General features: G+C 40.5%; 1 protein-coding gene across 1 annotated transcript in view; it reads right to left on the bottom strand.

Annotated features, from left to right (window-relative positions):
• The window catches only part of WNT7B (Wnt family member 7B), a 96,152-nt gene that overhangs the window by 11,628 nt on the left and 63,684 nt on the right, over positions 1 to 20,840 (bottom strand). The window contains exon 3 of the mRNA XM_037390431.1: positions 1,282 to 1,553. Coding sequence (XP_037246328.1) covers positions 1,282 to 1,553 — 272 coding nt within the window. The remainder of the gene's footprint in view (positions 1 to 1,281; positions 1,554 to 20,840) is intronic.

The following is a 20,840-nucleotide window of genomic DNA, read 5'->3' on the forward strand; positions in this document are numbered from 1 at the left end:
GATGCTGAGGTGAAACGCCCAGGCTAAGAGAAGTGGTGAGACCTGGAGTGGGTCTTGCAAGCTTCTGTTTTACCAAGAGAAGAACAGAACTTCTGTTCTTACACCTCTTAAGGATGCTGTTCTGTCTGGCTTTTCAGTCAGCTCTCTCCTTCACCTCTCAAGACCTCAGTGTCAACCATCATTCAAGTATCGATCCTGTCTCTTCATTTGAGATTATGCCCCATAATTGGTCTTTGCATCACATTGAATCTATACAGTACTTTCATGCCAGTGGATAACTGCTCGTACTTCAGTTTCAGTGCACAGCCAGCTGCAATCCCCAGGAGTTTTTGTTGCATGAACTGAGTGTTAATAAGGAAAATACAGGCAGTAAGGTAATTGTACTGCTTCTGTCACTGCCAATTCTGCCACCTCTGCCCACCGCAGCGGCCAGTGCTCAGTGTAGGACTGAAAGCACACACTATTTTAAAGGAGAAAATTTCAGTCTAACTTTGGGGGCTGGTTGTGGAGGACTGGTATACTGGAGTCTTCTACAACACCGGAGGGCAGAAGCAGCATGTTTTTAACCCTGCGGAAAAACTTGGAAGGGTATAGTAAAATCTCACCTGAGGTAGTTATACACTACGCAGAAAGATTTGTTATACTTTTTCAAGGGCAAGATTTGAGACCTATGAGGACTGTTATTCAATGGACGTATATTGGCATAGCTCTGTGATGTTTATTGTTTCCATTGAAAGCAACGTATTAGTTGTTGTAGACATTAAAATTTCTTCTTCCAAAGTGATTCTTTCGCAGCTGCTTGTAGCCCGCCGCTGAGAAATGGACAGTTGTGCATTTGCTATGAAATATTTCATTAGAGCTGTTGTCAAAGAAGTATTTTGGTTTGGAATGGAATAAATAGCTACAAATGCAATGCAGACACTCAGTCCTGTCCCATCATGGGCCCCAACATCTCTTGCTAGATTTTTGCGAAGGAGATGAAAAGCAAAAATTTATCGTTATGCCAAACAGCTCCACCAAAACCCTCTATGTTACCAGCGGGCCTGAAAAGAAGACAGGAAGCAGAAACGTTTAGGGGAGCAGCTACAATACATGGTCATCTCTGAATAAAAAGAAACACCAACAAAATATAAACATTAGATGCCATCAGGTAACTTGATGAGTGAGTGTGGGATAACAGCAGAGAGGGGTAAATTCTCGGGATGGCCTCCTGCCACCAAGCCAGCCTCCCCCCGTCCTCCAGTGCACACATTTCCCCATCCCTCATCCTTTCTGGAATACCTTTCTTCCAGCCTCATTGTTGTGCAAGTTCATCAGCCTCCGTGCATTCTTTTTGATTTCTCGGGCATCAACAAATCTCCGGGAGAACTCAATGCCGTATCTGATATCCGCAGAGCAGCCTCCCCACTTCCAGCCCTCCTCCTGGTTGTAGTAGCCCTGTTTCTCTCGGTCACAGCCACAATTGCTGAGGTTGCCCTGGCTGCAGGCGGCCGTGACAGCGTGTGCAACCCCGGCAGCAGTAATGGCATAGGTGAACGCAGCTTCCCTGCTTCCTGTGGAGAGAAGCCAAAAGCTGATGGGTTGGCAGAAAGGCAGCACTTACTAAAGAAAGTACACACATTTTCTACAGGAACGGTGTCAGGCAGCAATGTGAGGAGGGCATTAGTACTACGTGTGTATTTCTTATTCCTACAGAATTAGATATGTAATTAAAATGCTTGGCTCAACCAGGGCATATTACCCCAGGTAAGCACCAGCCATATGGTAGTCCCACCTAAACCCATTCACCAGGGGGCAATTTGGCAATGATTCTGGACAGTGGTGAGGTGAGGCAACTTGATTTGTTTTTACACTGTCTAGTCAGGTTTGCAAGCTGAACTTTATCTATTTCAGATGAATAATAAGCGAGTCACTGCCGGCAATGCTTACTGGAAAACGACAGTTACCTCTAACCGTTGGCACTGCATGGAAAAAGAAAAGCATTCAGACAACGTAAAAAATACCAGACCCTTTCAGACATGTGAGAGGACTACAACACAAATGAGGAAGATTACTAATCCACCTTTATAAATGCTCCAGCAGCTTCCGTTAGTGATGCTGAAAGTATTGCAAGAGAGGACTATAGAGACAAGAGCTGGGTAGGTTTTGTTTTATTTCTAGGTAAAGTAGAAGCTACCCCTTTCCCTAGCTGACTTCTCTGCGATATTAATTTTGCTGTAATGACCTTTTTCCACTCCCACTCTGACTCAGACCTCTGCATTACCTTGGCTATTGAGCATACAAGGGGTATGGAAGTGCTGTGGCAGCATTATTTCCTCTCCAAAACAAGTGAGATACTGTTATGGAAGTACAGCCTTGTTCAGAAAAAAGTCTGTTTAGAAAGTTCCTTTTTTTTTTTTCTGTGAAGCCACTGCTTGCCAAGGTTCCTCATTCCCAGTTCCATGTTACAGCTGTTGCTATTGACTATATGAAGAGAGGTAAATAATCCCCTTTCTTTACTGTACCCTGGTTGGCCGAGTTGCCTGTGGGGTGCACATAAGCAAGGAGATACAGGGGCAGAACAAAAGGGATGCTACAGCCCATTCCTGCTCTCACATGAGACCACACTGTCACTGACCTTCAGCAGGGCTGCATCACAGCCCTTGGCTTTTTGCTGTTCTGATCTATAACATTTCCCTACAAGTTCCCTTCTCAGCGCTATCATCGTTTTCCTCTGCATGTTTATCTGGTGATAAACAGGCAATCTTGTAATACTGCAGCCAAAGAATAACTGTAAAGAATTTGCAGAAAGTTGCTGAAATGCTTTAATGACCACACACAGAGCTTTAACATCGTTAACAGATTTGTAAAGGAAAAAAAAAGAATAAATTTTCCAGAGGAGAAAAAAACCAAAAAACCTTAGACGGTATTTTTAATCTTTTATTTTAGGATTCATATGTATCATAACTATTCTTGAATGACCAGTGCACACTATGGGGCTTTTTGTGTTTTATATTTCTTATTTTCACAGATAGCTTCCTGAAAGGTTACACCACTGCCGGATACGAGAAAGATCCTACAAGAAAAAATCATAAACTGGTTTTTGGCACCCTTTACTTGTTTCTCCAAAGCAATAAAAAAGAAACTTAAGGTAAGAGAAAAACAAAAGGGTGCTGTGTTCTTCAGGTACCAAGAAGGTTAAACTGACTTGTGTATTATTTGAGTACATCAAGCAATGGAAGCACTGACTTTGCTTTCAGACACAGGATTGTTTTGTTGGGGTGTACGATGTGTGTAGTCTGGTTCAGTGGTTCCCAAACCGTGGTCTGCAGAACACTGGTGGTCCAGGAGGCCACGGTAAAGGGTTCGCAGCTAATCCACAGAGCCATATTAAACACTGTTTTTAATAGTGTTTTCAATTAAAAGTTTGATGATAACGATGCCTGGTGGTCTGCAAGAAATTCTGAGGGTTGATAGCAATCCAAAAAAGTTTGGGAACCACTGTTTTAGTTCCTAGTGTGTTCTCTAAAAATGCATATCAATATTCATTCCTCTCTTCTTCACCCACCAGCTGAAGTCAAATCCGGGACCCGTGTTTTAAAATGTATCTTGTTGACTTTGTTCTTCTAAAAAAAAATTTATTCTTAACTATAAATTAAATGACTGGAAATACCAGATGTAATAGGAATTACATATATAGATAACTTTTTCTTTTCTTCAGGATGGGGGTAAATAAGAATGCATAATCAGACCCAGGAAAAATTTTTGTTCAGACACCTTTGAAACACATGTAGAAATGCTTATAAACAAGCAGAAACATATTCCTGTCAGGCAATATAGCAGCTGTGACCCACAGTTCAGTAGATTTACTCAGAGATTAACCAGAGAGGTTGCTTATGTTTTATGTTGAAGCTCAATACATGCCAAATGTATCCAGAGTAGAAGGCAAGCCATTTTATCACAGCCACTGTGTCTGTGACCTGTCTGTGAGTTTTCACATGGTGCTTTCCTCAGTCAGTTTTGTAAAACTGAAGAATATCCTGTCTTTACCTTTTTTTCACTCCCCCTCATCCCCGTTATACCCCTGATTACTTATTATCTTCAGGAAAAGAGGAAAACATCTTTTCTTCACCCACATGAGAGCTATAGCAGTGATGGAATTCTCTCAAGTAATGGAGTAATACCAAATGCAAACCATACTGACTCTCCGAAGAGATCGCTCTTCTGTTTCAATGCAGCTCTAAAGTAAGAAGGGCTCAGAAATAAATCTGGTTTGAAAATCCTATTCCTTTTGCAAGATCTCCTGCTAAGAAATAAGAATTTTTTAGGTTTAGGTTTCTTTAAGTAGAGGATGTTCCAAAACTTGCCTTGAACTTTAGTGTAAGCATTACTTCAGCAGTTCTTTAAAGTCCTAGGATCAGTAGAGTCCATCAGAAAATGCTGATGGGGGGAGGGAGGGGAACCTCTGTGCTCAAATAATGTGTCTGCTGTACACAAAGCTTTCCATTAGCATGTCATCACTTGGAATCAGTTCTAAGCAAGTCTTTGTTGGGCAGCTAAAAATATTTAAGTAATGATTCCTGTGATACCTGAATGGAGAACAGTAATCTCATTTTATGGAATTTTTTGAGATTTCAAAAATATTTTTGTTCTGCAATGAAACAGAGACAAGTCTTTCCAGAAATGTTCATGACATTAAGAAATAATTATAAATAGCAGTAGATAGGGAATTCAACCCAACTCTGAAGCTAGTTTTTTTTCTTTTTCCAGTGAATATCCTGGTCATCTGGTTATTTGGTGCTGCATATGCTCAGTATCTGTGTCTCAGAAGTAAAAATCTTGTTTGACTTCTTCAAGTTTTCTGTCACATAGATCAGAATAATTCTGTCAAGTTTTTATTTTGGTGGAAAAGACACTGTTTTGGCTTTTATTGTGACCCTTGGATTCATCCATTTCTCTGTTAGAAATGCCTGCTTTGGGGTCAAAGAAGACAGATCTGATTTAATTCCCAAAACAGAATGAATATTTACATGAGTAACATGAACGTTACTCTGTCTGATGTAATAATTGTCTGATCTGATAACTGCCTCATCTAAAAACTCCAACAGCAGATGACTACCAGTACTAACTGAAATGAAGCCTTTTGTCTTTGGTGAAAGCGCTGAAGGTCACTTCTTGCAATCTGCCATGCCATGAGAGAAGACTTGTCTGTGGTCTGCTGGTCTGAGTTACTGCCATTTACTTGAGTTCATTTGCATTCTGACTGAGGGCTGTATTTTAAAAGCACTCCAGTACCCACCAATGCAGGCAGCTGCTGCTCAGCCAGACAGATATTGGATCATTGCTTCTTCACATGAGTGATTTCTGGCAGATAGGGTGAGAGGAGCCTATTTATCCATTGTTGGAGTTGCGGAGCAGCCTATACCCCTAATTTAGATGTCATCTCTGACTAAGTTTTAGACTGGTAACTGAGCAGTCTAAACTTAGTACAGTCTGATGTGGAAATTATTACAAGTTCCATAATTGCTGTAGTTTACTACAGTCAAACATGCATATATTCAGCAGCATATTTTTGGCATGTAACCACAATCAGCTGAGAGTCATATACACTAAATACATTTTTTGGTCATTCAGCTGTGAGTGCAGGATTAAAGATTTAACTGTTTCATAGTTATTAGCAAGGCATCTCTTTTTCTGAGGAGCTAGACGAGAATATTTTGCTATTCCACACATCATTCTGAAATGGCTTATGTCAGCAGCTAGATGAATAAGACTGCCACTGAATGTCAGCTATTAGAACTGTAAATTCACTTGTAATACAAAACTGTAGAATACATGCTATTTAGCCAGTAATTTGCTAAATCTTTCTATCAACAATGATAGAAAAAAAATACTACACGCTACTGTTAAACAAAATAAATTCCTCATGTATTTACACAAGACACCAGATTGATTATATGACACAATACAATATAGGTCAGTGGTAACAAGAAATGAACCATGGCAGAAGTTTGATTTTTCTGCCAAACCTATCCTTTTCAACAAGTCTTCTTTTGCAAGTGAAAGCTGAGGACACATTCAGTCATTTTTAATGGGTAAAAGACAATAGGCACAGCTAGATGAGTAAACTAAAATGCAAACAGCACCCTAAGTAGGGCTGGATGAAGACTTTTGCAGACAAGTTTAGTTCCTTTGTAATTCTGTATTTTATTCAACACACTATTTAGCAATTCTCAAGGAAAATAGTACAGGCTCTTCTGTTTGGGTTCAGTCCAAGGGCAATACAAGCCAGCGAGAGTTTTCTCACTGTCTGGAGCAGATCCTTTCTCTATTTGCATTTTCAGTGTAATTGGTTTTGGGCTTCTTGGTTTATAATCTAAAAGCAGGGATTGGTTTAATTCCACTATCCCTCTAATTTACTATATCCACTGCTGCATATCAGCACTATAGACTACTGAAATCAGTTTGTCCAAGCAGAAAAAATCACCACAGAAAAACAGGGCTGGCAGGACCCTCAGAAGGGTTTCTAGTCTGACCCTTAACCCTATCATAGGCTAATAATGTCCTTCACAACAGCTTTTTATTTCTCCTGTTCTTAAATGTCTTCAGTAGTGGAGGTTCCACAGTCATTCCAGTGCCTCAGGATGCCTGCTGGTACATGTTTTACTAATTACTAATATTAACCTGAAACTGTCTTTCTGAACACAAAACCACCGCTGCTTTCTCCACAGATGCTAAGAACAAATTACTCCTTCCTTCTAGCAGCAGGAGCCTAGATGTGTTCCATCATCAGACCTCGCAGAGCATTTCCAAGAGCCCTGCTCTCCTGGCCGGCTGGCCTGGGCCTTGCAGTGTAGTGCCAGAGATGCGACAGCTGAGGTCTTGCCTGCTTGGGGTTAGAGCAGAAGGAGCACTTCACGTCTCACATGCTACATTCCTGTTTACTCATGCCAGCATGGTGTTTTCACAGCAGCAGGACACTTTTGACTCTTACTCAATTTGCAGTAGTCTTCTGTGCAGCTGCTCTCACACCAGATGTTTCACATCTTGCATTTGAGCAGCTGGTTATTCCCACGTACAGATCTTTGTATTTCTTTTTCTGATTTGCCTCTGCTTTATTTTCTTTTTTTCTTCTTTTCTGAACCATTTCTCCATGGTCATTTTCAATTTGACCCAAACTTCCTCCAACTTCCTTGCAGTCCTTCCCAGCCTGACATCCGTGGTCATGTCCAGCATGTAAATCAGTATTAGATCCAGCACAGATCACCAGAAAACCTAGTTATCACATCTTTCCATTTTGGTGACTACCCTCCAAGTTCAATTTCCAGATGGTATGTACCTGCTTGGTGTTTCCTTAGTTTTCTTATGAGAACATCACAGAAAGCAATGTCAAAACCTTCATTTAAGTCCAAGATATATAGTATAAACTGCTTCTTCTCTGCCTCTGAGGCCCTGGGTGGCAAAAGAAGGAAATTAGATTGGTTTAACACCATTTGTTCTTGACAGATACTTGTTGACTGTTACTCATCTCCATGTTCTCAGTTATGAGCTTACAAATGAGGTTTTGTTCCCATATTTTTTCATTTACTGAAGTTAAGCTGATTGGTCCTATAATTCCTTTCTATTTTTCTTTTAGACAAAGGCACTACATTTGTCTTTTCAATTCTTCTTAATTAAGAGTTCTCCACAAGTTTTCAGCGCTAATAGCTGTCAGGACTAACAGCTGTAAAATGGCTTCATTAAATGTTCCAAGGTAAGTGACAGCTAACTGGAAATCATTCAACCTGGACAAATGCTTACTTCTGTCTGGTGCCACGGTGGTATTCCTCTGTCAATTATATTAGTTCTATAACCACTCTGCTCACCATTGACCTTTCTAGCAAAGGCTGATGCAAGAAGCATTTGGCTTTCTTGACATTAACCTTGGTTTACACTCCCCCCAGGGGTCCACTCCACTGAGTAGTAGACCAGATTTTTTTCTTCATCTTCCACTCACTGATGAAGCACCAACTGAATGATTACTGTGTAGCCTGTCATCAAAAAAAACAGATATAACTATCCATGCTCGTGAGGTTCCTCTTGTAGCACCAGTGCTCAGAAGTGCTTCTGAATGATGAGCCTGGTGCAGATTAAATATCTGTTACTCTAGTAGGACTTTCAGGTCAAATCTGATGGAGTCTTCTGATGGTCATGTTGGGTGATGTTCTCCTTACAATATTTATTTGTTTCCCATTTCCTCCCTAAAACCCTTATCTTCTACTACAGTCTAATTAAAATAGTCTTGTTTAATTTTGTTTCATCCAGATAGGTCTTTTTAGTCAGACTAGAGCCAGAGCAGGACTTGCACATGATTTCAGCATCTTCTTCCTAGACAGCTCATGTTGTCTAGTTCTGGTTTCATGTGGTTGGGACAGAGAACATTGCAGATTTCAAAGCTGAGAATGTGTAGTGCTATGACATAATGGTTTATTTACAGATTCTTCTCTATTTAGCATTTTTCATCTCTATACTCCCACTGTTTTTATGGTTGGAGGTGCCAAAATTTTGGCCATCAGTTTAGAATCACTCTGTCAACTGGATTGTTTTCTGTTGCTCATGTGGGTTTGTCAAATTTTCTTTTAGAATGGGCTGTATAGGAGCCAGATGTATTTCACACTTGCCGTTTTGCAGCTCCTTGCTGTCACTATTTATATACTTTTGGAAACATGTCTATTAAAAAGAGCTATTTACTATGCCTCTGCTTTTCACATTTTTTCAAGCATTTTTCTAATTTCTTGGTTATTTTCTAAAGGCTTGGTGGTACTTTCCACCATGATTTCTGTAAGGAGGCTTCCAACAAGTTACAGGGGAGGTTTATTTAATTTACCCCCAAAACATATTCAGCTAATTCCTGGCAACTGTAAACAATAGTCAGCATTTCTGTTCCAAAGTGAGCATAATTTTGTTGTGGTTTTGACTGTCTTTTGGCAGCATGTCCCTTAGTGAAGTTTTCTGGGACAGCTCCTGTGAGGTAAGTTAGCTGTGATCTTTGAAAGGGTGTTTAGAAGTGCCCAGAGAAATATGAAATTTTGGGGCTGTAAAACTGTATTTGTTGCAGCAAATATTTCTTACTAACTCAGCCCTAACAAACAATCTGTATCTCATTCTTACAGAAACTGGGGACATTGAGTTTTGATCCAAAAGCACCACTGCTTGTTTTTGTCAAAGCTTAATCAGAACATGGTGTTAAGCACACATTTAAAGAATGCACAAGAGCATGGCCTGAGAAATACGCAGTGCACAAAGCGTGAGGGGGTAGTTCCCAGATACACTGCACCATTGAGAAAAGCCTGTGCAGTGTCACAGCCGGCTGTGTTTTCACAATGCTACTGCTAATACTATCGAAGTACTATGTGGGAAGCAATAGCTGGAGCAGAGAAATTGTCTCCTGCCTGCGTTCTTTTCTGGACCTACTGACGTCCCATTGTGGGACTTAATGATTCCCTGCTGAATGTTTGGTGCTTTTTCTTTTCAATGATAACTAGTGGTTTGATATATCATAATATATGAAAGCTCAGATGGAGACATCTTGCAGCGTACTGGGGTTTTAAAAAGTTCTTTGCAAGCCTTGTCAGAAAGCATGGACTCCTGAAGGCATCTCAAAGAAACTGGGTCCTCAAGTATGCTGACATCCTTAAATTAAACGGGGCTGTGAGGAACCAGATGTTGTTATATACTCTGTTCTATTCTATTCCATGCTAATAATTCAACCACATCAATCTATTCACAGTCACAGTTCTTATCTGTAGGATTTGCCACTGCATTATGGTCTCTTTTATTAAGTGCATTTCACAGGGAGAAATAAAAACGGTATTTAAGAAAAAGGTAAGGGAATCTATAGATATATGGGCACATATTTTTCTTTTTTTTTTTTAGGTTTGCTCTTGATAGTGCTCTTGCTTGAGACCTGTTAAGTATGGTTTAAATATGACCTGTTAAAGGCTTCTGAGATACCTGTGTGGTGCTCAGCAAGGGAAATGTTGTCCACTCTGATTTAAGAAATAGAAAATATGCTTTATGCTTACTACATCATCAAAAGAAAACCCCGACAGAAAAGAAACCACCACTCTGAACCTGTCAGGGAAATGGAGGACAGTACTACCACATTTTTAAAGTAAATTTCTTTTCAAGTCAATTTTCTTGCTCAGTTTAGTAGGGTACAACAGCAGGGCATGTTGTTACCAAACCATTTTAGTCACTGAAATTTTCATGTGCAGGGATTTTATAGGCTTGAGCCTTTAGTGAGTGAATCAGTCCAGAATGGATGTTCTCCTTGGCTGTCAATAGCAGATATTTCCAACCTAAATCATTCTATGATTCTGTGCTTGTATTTGACTTTGCTACAGACCTAATTTCACAAATACTCTGTCATCCCTACTACTACCCTCATAAATATTAAGAAATCATCGCCTTGCAGAATCAGACTTTCTCAGTGGGCTTTCTACTGGTTCATTATTTTAATTAACTCATTTCAATCATTTCAGTAGCCTGACATACGAATATTGTGTTGCAGAACATCTCTTTAAAAATAAATCTGCACTGCCATTTGCATGAAGTCATCTTCTGCTGTATTATCTTGTGTCACTTCTAACCTAGATAACAAACCCCTGAGGGCAGTGATCATGTCTGTATTCTTTTGTAAATCACTGTGCACACCTGTGCTTTGCTGTAGAAACATGTTAAATAATAACACCTTTTAAAGGGTTCACTGAATTATGAGTAGTTCTAAGCACTAAGTTCCTATACCTGTGCATGCCAGAGTGCCTGTGGGTGGGTGTCTGTGTGTGCGAACGTCTGTGTATGTTGCAGATGAAATTTCATCTCTTGCTTCAGAATTTCTTGAGGCAGTTTAGTTAAATCATGAATGTTACCTCAATATATTGTGCAGAACCTATTAGTGGGCCAGTAGCACTTTGCTATAATTATTGAATTATAGATATACTAAGTGAAACCCAGCTGAAATTGGTGTTAGATGCAAATGTTTATGCAAGAGGTAGTCCTTGCCTTAAGAAGCTGCATCTTTTAGCTGAGGAGGACAGCAGAAGAGAGCTACTATTGCCTCTTTTTCACAAGAGCAGAAGGAGGTTAAGGCATTTATCCATACGGCAGAAGAACCTGTAAGAGAACAAGCTGTCCTCTTGTTGGATTCCCCTTGTGCAGAGGAATTAACTGTAGGCTTCTCAGCTGACAACTGAAACACAAATTCAACCCCATTCTCTGGGAGGATGTCTCAGTGGGATAGGAGAGCTCCAAGAAAGAAGCAGCAGCTCCTGAAGCTGGGACTTCTCTGCTCTCCTGTTCCACATACTGTTCTTGGCATAGTACTGAACTGGTCATCTACTGCCAGAGCCATAAAGGGATTTGGACACAGCAATGCTCAGCATCACCATGCCTGCCAGAGAAGTACACTGCTAACATTCTGTACTCATACCTCCTCACATGCCATACCTGCACAGTATGAGATCCACATCCTTCCTTTACTTTTCACTTGAAAAAAGTAACTAATTTAAGTGTCTTCGTGGAGTTTTGGTGAGGTTGCATTTGCTTCTGTCCCTGTTTGGAGTTGATGATGTTTCTTGACTACTAGTAAGATGTGCAACTTTAAGCAGGATCTTAAAAGCTGGTTCTTCTATTGTCAGCATACTTTTTTCTCATACTCACTTCTTATGTTAGCCAACACCATTGTTTGATATATATATGTGTGTGTATTAATCTAGAAACACACACAAAGCAATAGCAGTAGCAAACAAGCCTAGACCAAGATGTTTCGTAGGTATGAGGTACTGTTTTCAAATTAGATGCCAATGTTTACAGTATACAAAATTAATTGAATCTATAGGACAAGAGCTAGGCACCTAAAATTAAATCTGCGAAGGGGTGTTGGCTCTAAAGTTTGTCTTTTAGATGTTCTTCCACCTAGTATTTTGCATGTGGCCTGGATAGGAATCCAGCCTTACCAATCACTGAGAGAGTTAAACACCAAAAATCAAGACTTCCAGAAGCTATCAAACTGCATGGGGAAGCCCCAAAGCTGGGAGCAGAAAATGCGAAGAAAGAGAGAGAATCTAAAGTTATCCCATCGGAGAGTAAAGCCAGATCTCCCTGCACAGTGAGCTTTTCCAGCTATGTTGGCAGCAGTCATCTAAGTGTAATTACTGAGGGTATATGGTGGTTTTAGCAAAGGAGATCCCACCCTTGAAATATTCCACTATCAATCCATTATCCTGTTTTATATTCTGAATGGAGAAAAAAGATTTCATTACATTAAAAGCCAGAACTTGTCTTTGTTGGTTTCACTGATTAGGATAAAAATATTCTACTGATAACTTCTACTAGTGTATTTTTCTAGGTTTTTTCAGCATATCATTTAACTTGATTCTATCAAGTACAGAATTAGGATGATTTTATATAAAGTACTAATTCTACTTAGTCATGATGTTTTTAAAATAAGGCTTATGAAGAGTAGCAGTATCTTTTTTTAAAGTGAATCACATACACTAAGCATCTACTTGGTCTGGCCAGGATCTGATAAATCTTTATTTAAATTGTTTGTCAGATTTCCAATCTAAATCCAGAGAAATATTATAAAATAGCATAACTATCCATCATTTTGTAGCTTTCACTGCAACAGCAACACAAGAAGAGCATTATGTCAAATGACCATGAAATAATGCCATCTAGAAATACCTTGATCTACATACCCTTTTGTGGCAATAGCAATGAGTATGGAGGAAGTACTGCCCAGCCTCAGAAGTAGTGACAGCCAGGCTGGGGGCCCTGAAAAGCAATTTGTGTAAATAGTGTACCAGAATGTTGCCTTTTTTCTGTAAAATTCTGCACAGGAGTGTAGCAGAGAGGTTCTCGTTGCATTTTCTAGGAATTGCTGTTAGATTGTCTCCTGGAGGATAATTCTGCATATTGTTCATTGAGGTTGTCCTACAAATCTGTTTCTTACATAAATTCCTGGCATGGTTTCTGATGCCTGGCAGGACAACTTAGAGGACCAATTCAAGATGTCAAATTTTGCAAGTAAATCTATAACGTGAGCACTATGGCTGGTGACTCACCACTCATCCTTTAGGTGTGGGGGCTTTAACGTGTTTCTCTGGTGCATTCTTGGCAAGGTAGGGTTTCACATTGAGACGCAGTGAGTCTTGATCTGGTAGTTTAGGATGTTACCACTCCCTTGATATCTCCATGGTAGCAGAAGAACTGTGCCTCGTTGGCTTAGCTTATAGTCCAGCCCAAACCAGCCCCTCCCTGGTGGTTGCAGCAGAGAGGGCTGGGGTTTGCAGGTCACAGTATGAGCCTGTGTTCTGCTCTGCTAATTCTGCTGCAGAGATCACATCTTCTAGGCATAGGACAAACAACTGGGCAGTAACCCTTTAAGTCACTGGCATCCCCTGTCAGAGCTCAGGTTTTGTGGAAAGCAAATTAGAAAGATCTGGTGAAAAGGCTGGGTTTAAAGCTGCTTTCAAATTTGCTTAAATATTTTCCAAATGCTCTTACACTGCTTTGTGTGGCTGCATTCACATTTCTGATACATTGACTTCCCTGACAATCTTCTGGGAGGAGACCTAGGTTCAAGTAACGATGTCTACGCTTCTTGGTGTTTTAAAGGGTTTCGCCTGTAGTCAAGTTTGTAACCCCAGTGAACAAGACATGGCACAAATCACACATATGAAAGAGATTTAAGAGTAAAGAGCTCAGACGGTTTTGGATAAATACACAAAGTTTAGATTCTGGTCCAAACCTCTCTGGTTTGCAAAATGAGTCTGGAAGCATCACAAGAGCAAAGTCTTTTTTTTTTTTTTTTTTCAGCTCTGGAGTTTCTGGTCCTGACAGGAGTTGGAAAGCGACAAGATTCACATAAACAAGGAAGAATTATATGAATCTTCTCAGGACTCATGAAAGATACTGAATCACATGTTAATCTGAACCTGTCCAGATAACCCTACCAGTCATGTTATCTTACCCAGTAGACTAGTGCCTGTTATTTGTTATTGTCTTGTGTTAAGCTTGTGTTTTGCCAGGTGCTGAGCAAGCTCACCCTAAAATGCTGATCCATCCTGCAAGAACTTGACAAATGAGTAGATGCCGGCCCTGTGAGTTAGCTGTCCCTTCAGCTGAAAAAATAAACGTTATAAGGATAAAAAGATCAATTTTCTAGCCACAAGGAGCTTCTTCCATTGTTTTTTAAATGCAATAGGCTAGAACCGAAGGATGAGTTTTAAACAAAGATCAGAAGCAAAATCAGTAGGTTTTGTAGGTACTCCAGCTTCAGACCAGGCTTTGTGACCAGGCAAGGAGGGACAAGTCCCTTTCTGCAGTATAAATACAAGAGTATTGAACCAGATAGATTGGTATTAATACCAGTCTTTGAGATGCTGATTACATAAAAGTACTTTTTAAAAAATGCTAGCAAATGTCCCTACTGCAAATCCACCACTAAAACAAGATATGGGTCTCATTAAATAATCTTTTTAGCCCCCCGCTTTGCAGCAGCCTGTTCCCACATCTGAACTTTGAAGCTGACCCCATCTTTGTGATGGGCCAAACCAAAAGCCAGATCTGAACACCACTGAACTCTGGGAAAGTTCAAATCTATCGTTTGTGTTCAGGTTGAGCTCTAATTAAAACAGACCAGTTAGAAGGCAAATGTCTTAAAACCAAAACAAAACAAATGTTTCACGTGAAAAGTCTTGGATTAGGCTATATGGTACCAAGTAGTGTTTTTGTCTATCACATGATGTCATGTTCCTCTGGCTATCAACGAACTGACAGCACGCACATGCTGCTGTAGGAGATATTCCATGCAGACACTTTGAACTTAACTTTGAGCAGGACACAGTATTCACAGAAATACTTTGTGCTGTGCAAAAACCCATCAGCAATCTTACTGCCACTAAGATTTGAGGGTAGTCTGCCACCTTTCAAACTTTCCGTGCCCATCCCTAGGAGCACAATAGTCCAAGGTCTTTTAAAAATCAGTGTCTTGCCTTCTTTGAGCGAAGCTTATGCCTCATTATGTCAGCAGTATGTGGAATATTGCCACTAATCCCTGAAAACAAACAAGAAAGCAGTGCTGAAGAAATGTTGGTTGTGTAAGAGGGCAGGGAAATCCCAGTTAACTCTCCTGCTATGGGCTTCTGTTTATACTGTAGTTAATACTACAGTGTCTGTAATAAAGCAACATGGTTGATCAATGGACGAAGGCAAAGCAAACAAAAAGCAAGGGAACTTGGTTTCACATTATTGAACTGCTGAAGTAAAAGAAAACGGGAGACAGCAAGGAGAAAAAGAAAGAGAAGGAGGCAAAAAGCACTCAAGCCCTATCGCTGGTGTCAGGATGTCACTGTGCACCGGTAGCTAGAAAAAGAGGGTGTCAGGAAGATTTACTTGGAGAATCACAGCAGATATACAGTGAGCGTACGGTAAGTAACCAGTAGTCTCTCTGCCTGTGGGCTTTGTTCTCTCTTTTTTATGTTACATGTAAGTACTGAACATGTAAGTATTTTCTCTTCTTGAAATTTGAGTTTAGGCTCTTTGTGGACAACTGCCTGAAGTTTCCAAACTACCTTCTTATGCAAACTAAGGTAATAAACTTACCAGGCCTGTTCTACTGAGGTTTTTCAGCATGGTCTTTTTTCCAGGCCTGGACTTTCTTTCTAGAAGACCAAATCCCTCCATGACATTTCTGTCCTTTGCTTCCTGTTTGGATAAGAAGACTTCAACAGCAACCATTTCTGTTTGAGGAGCCCAGAGTATTTCACAAATGTTTAAGTGAAGGTTAGTCCACGTTATTTAAGCCTTTCCATTCCCGGCTGAAATTAGATACCTTTAGTCTCCAGACAGTGAGGTATGAAGTGACCTGCCCAAGATCACAGGTGTATGGCACAGCTGGGAACAGGGTCCAAGTCTCCATTGCCTTCCTGGTCCGTGCTTTAACCATAAAATGATAATTCTCACACTGAACTAGGAGCCGCAGGGTATGTGAAAAATGTGAAAGGAAGGGAAATTGTATTGAGCATCTTGAGGTGACACCTTCCTCTCAGCTTGGACAAAGAGAATGAAAAGTTATTTTATCCATCCTGAATGAATACTTCTCAGGTCAAAGAATATTCAAATATTTTCACTTTTTGCTCAGAGGAAATTTTCAGTTCAGATGCTTGACCAAGTCATAATTAAAAAAGCAACCTTTCTAATCAATCATTCTCTAGCAATATATTAAATTCTATTTATGGCATCCTTTAAAACATACCAAAACAATAGAAAGCAGTAAAGGACCCACCTTTGCAAAGGAAGGAAAGACTCACAGTATTTTCTTCTGCATCAATTGTTCATGAAAAAAGATTGCAGGAACCTGGACATTACTTTAGAATTTTCTTTAAGGCAAGAAGTAGAGTAGAATGGAAAGAGCGACCTACTTGTGTCCTACACATGATTTACAGCAAATCTAGTTGAAAGAATCGCATGTTCTTGTGACATTGTGAGAAACGCAGCAGAAAATATATGTTTATCAACTTGCACTAATCTTTCTCTGAGTATGGAGTGCCACAAGTGCTTAGGAATGAGAAGAAGTTTGAGAACAAAAGCCACTTCATATTTTAGGAAAGTTCACCACCTTTGCTATGCAGTTAATAAAATACCCCATGTGTTTTCACCTGGGATACCAGCATTGGTAGTTTTCCAAAATACTGACTTAGACATCAGGACTATCCTTCAGAAATGCACTGACCTCAACCTTCTCCCAGCTACCTACCGTTAACAGCCAGAACTAACCCAGCTTAATGAACAGCAATGCACAGATGCTCTGCGGACTTCTAATTTTGGAGTCTGCTCATTGCCGTTCACCATTACCAATTTTTCTTGCTCCTGGCTCATCTCTTTTTCTTTCCTTCTCTCTTTCAATGCGTTTGTAGAACTGCTCCGCTCTTTCCCACATCCTCATGTCCCTGGCCAGGCAGTTAAAAGGCTTCCATCACAGAGATTGAAAACATACTCCATATTAAATGTAACAGAATAGTATGACCAGCAAGTCTATGCTTCAAACACATTTGATTTATATCACAGCTGAGAATAAACAGCAGGGGAAGCAACTTGATGGGTTGCTAGAGGCTGTGGCTGCCCTTTCTTGTGGAACATGTCTCTGTCACTTGCTAAATAGGTGCACCATCTGGTGGTAATTTTGGACTCCCACTTGTTCTTAAATTTCCAAATAGCAGTGGTGGAGTTCTGCCTGTGGTTGCAGCATACTTTATTTTATTTCCTTGCCACTATCTGTCTGAAAGTCATCAGCTAAGTCAACTTTTGCAGGTACTCCTGGTGAATGAGTACCAAAGAATAACTAGGACTTCAAATGAAGATCAAGTTCCTATGTCTGCTGTGTGGGGCAAGTGGGTATGACTTTATGAGAGGACCACATGCTCCCCTGAGAAACGTACATGGACAGGCAGAAAAATTTCATAGATATTAACAAGCTTGATACATAATTAGGTAGTCTAAGCTCCCAGGATAGTCAACAGGGACAGTCATGCAGTCAAATTAAGATCCAAATCACCCTCTGGAAGTGCTTCTCTCTCTTCTTTGACCATACAAGGAATACAGGCTGATAGGTTTCTATCTTAGACATCTTGTGCAAATGCCTGGAGCAATGTGGTATGAAACTGGGCCAAAGGAAAGAAGTGAGGAAAGGACTCCTCATTTCTCTGCTTTTGTTGTCTGAAGCCTTTAGTTCAGCAACACAGACAGAAACCATAGCTACCTCTTCATGCCATTCCCCTCAGAAGGTGCAAGGTTGCACTGATCATGTCCAACGGGACTTTGCATGGAGACCTCTTCTGAACCAGATGGATGGAGGCTGAATCAGACAGAGAACAAGTTTCCATGTTGTCATGAAGAAATGAGTGAACAGGTAAAAATAAATCATGATCCATGAGTAAACTTTTTTTGTTTGAGCAACTTGAATAGAACTTTCCAGTCTACAGCAATTCAGTTCATGTCTGTTGAGCTTCTATCTAGAGATAGAAATGTCTTCTTCTTGAGTATAGCTTTCTGGCATGAGCAGACTACTTAAAGACTCCTCAGCAATGCAAGTCCACTTTTCGCACTGACACTTAACCAGAGATTGAACCTCTGCAGTGGAGAGAGTATTATAGACAGCAACAGATTACACTTGCGGCTAAAAGGTGTCTCCTAGAGCCACTTCAATCCTAAACCCAAATCTGATCAAAACTGGATAGGTGTGACAGTTTTTACTAGCTGAAGGACCCGTCATCAGCTTGATCTTGCATGTTGGCTTTCACTATGACTACTGTATTCTGTAAGCCACTCAGGCATGCATTTAAAGTGAAACACTTTCAAACCTCTTTAACAGGACTTACAACGGAGAGTTTAAAGTTAGGCATGTACTGGGTTAACAGAGCACAACTAAAGTTGTTGGCCAGTTCGAATCCTGAGAGAACAGTTACCTCAGCACTACCATGCTACATTCATTTTTTCAAGCTTCCAAATGATAGATAATACAGTCCTTTTACTTCCTTGCTTTATTTCTTTCATTTTAATCTGACTCTTATATCAGTAACAGTTATGGATATGCAATATGTCAGTAAGAAATAAACTACAGTCATGGGTAATTTAATCCAATGCTAAAAAGACATGCATGATACTCAAGAAGGAAATTCTGTCAATTAGAAAATAAAGTATTTGTCAGATGTAATATTCTTGAATACACCAGCCACTTCATAACAAAAAGAAATTGTTCGTGACTGAAGGCAAGACAGCAAAGTGCATGGATTGGTGATCTAAGCCTGAATGCTAAAACATTTGTTTGCAAATCAAAATTTATAGATCAACGAATGCTGTGTGTTTTGTAATGTTTGTAAATGCCTCTCTGTGCATTTCAAGTTTTTCAATTTAGAAACAGATGGTTTACCAAACAGAACATAACCCAAAGAACAGAGGAAAGGGAGGGATGCTTGCTACAAATGTAACTCAGAAGTCTAATGTTATGTTTAGCCTGTCCTGCTTGATGTAGAGGTTGTACTAGATGACCAAGCCTATCATCTGTAATTCTAGGGAAGAGATTTTGACAACATAGTTAACCACAGTAGTAAAGCTCAAGGAATCTCCAAAGTCATTAGAACCCCAAGTTATTACAGGATCACATACTGGCAGGTTAGCTGCCATGCCATGCTACCTGTCATCTTAGGTAAAGAGCTTCCCTTGCAGTGGCAAGTTTTGGCAGCACCTGCCTGTTCACAAAATTGCTCTGTACTTAAAAAATCAAATATTGTATAGTTGATTTCCATTTAACTTCCATTTAATTAGGTTTTAGCTGAGTCCTTGCTATGAAATTCACCTCCACTTGGAACTTCTGCCCATACCCAAAAGCCAAGAGCCTTTTTAGTGGCTGTAAAACCCGGGTCTGTGGTGAAAGCAGTAGTAAAATTTCTACTGACAGCAATAGGACCAGATTCTGGCCCCTGTCATTTTGGATTAAGCCCAGCACCACTCTATTTAACTTTAAATGTTATTTGCCTTTCTGTTTTAAGAGTACATGACATTGTAAGTCACTGACCAATAGGACTGGGACACTGGAAGTGACTAATTGAGTCAACATGCTATGGATCATTTGTAGCCAGCAATTTTATTACAAAGTGACATGAAAAAAAATTACATTAAAGAACATTAGCATTCCAAGTGAGGCACTTGGAAGTAAGAAAATGTCAGACTTAATGTTGCTGCACAGTTAGCCCTGTTGTGTCCAAATTTTGGTACAGTATTCAATTAAATAATAGCCTAGAATTTGCAAACTACCTTTTCCGCAGGACGTCTGACTCACTCATCCCAAGACAGACTAGAAAAGTAACATGGAAAATTTCATCCTGAGTAGCTAAGCACAAGGTTAAAAACAAGAGAAAAGGAGGATTTTTGTTATGGACAATGTTGAGCAGGACATAGAGTTGCAGGTCATTACAGACTGCCTGTAAGGCCACAATATACATAACAGTACCTTTTTCCACTACAGCTAAGTACATATTTATTACAGAATAATATTACAGAATCAGGGTTGGAAGGCACCTTTAGAGACCATCTAGTCCAACCCCCTGCTAGAGCAGGTTCACCCAGAGCAAGCTGCACAGAGTCATCCCAGAGGGTTTTGAGTGCCTCCACAGGAGACTCCACAGCCTCTCTGGGCAGCCTGTTCCACTGGTCTGTCACCCTCGAAGTAAGGAAGTTTTTCCTCATATTCAGTTGGAACCTCCTGTGTTGCAGTTTGTTCCCCTTGCCCCTTGTCCTGTCACTGGCCACTACCGAAAAGAACCTGGGACCACACTCTTGACACTCAATCTTAATGTATTTCTAGACATTAGTAAAATTCTCCTCTCCATCTTCTCCAGGATAAACATGCCCAGCTCTCCCAGACTTTCCTCATACAGGAGATGCTCCAGTACCCTCATCATCTTCATGGCCCTCCACCGGACCCTCTCCAGTCATTCCCTGTCTCCCTTGAACCAGGGAGCCCAAAACTAGACAAAGCACTCCAGATGGGGCCTCACCAGAGCAGAATCCCTCCACCTGCCGGCCACCCTTCACCATGCACCAGGATCCCATTGGCCTTCTTGGCCACATGGGCACACTGCTGGCTCGTGGGCAACTTGCTGCCCACCAGGACTCCAGGTCCTCTCTGCAGAACTGTTTTCCAGCAGGTCAGGCCCAGCCTACTGGTGCATGGGGTTGTTCCTATCGAGGTGCAGGACCTACACTTGCCTTTGTTGAACTTCATTAGGTTCCTCTCCATCAACTTCAGGCCTGTCCAG

Source organism: Falco rusticolus, chromosome 5, assembly GCF_015220075.1.
Source record: "Falco rusticolus isolate bFalRus1 chromosome 5, bFalRus1.pri, whole genome shotgun sequence".
Taxonomy (NCBI): domain Eukaryota; kingdom Metazoa; phylum Chordata; class Aves; order Falconiformes; family Falconidae; genus Falco; species Falco rusticolus.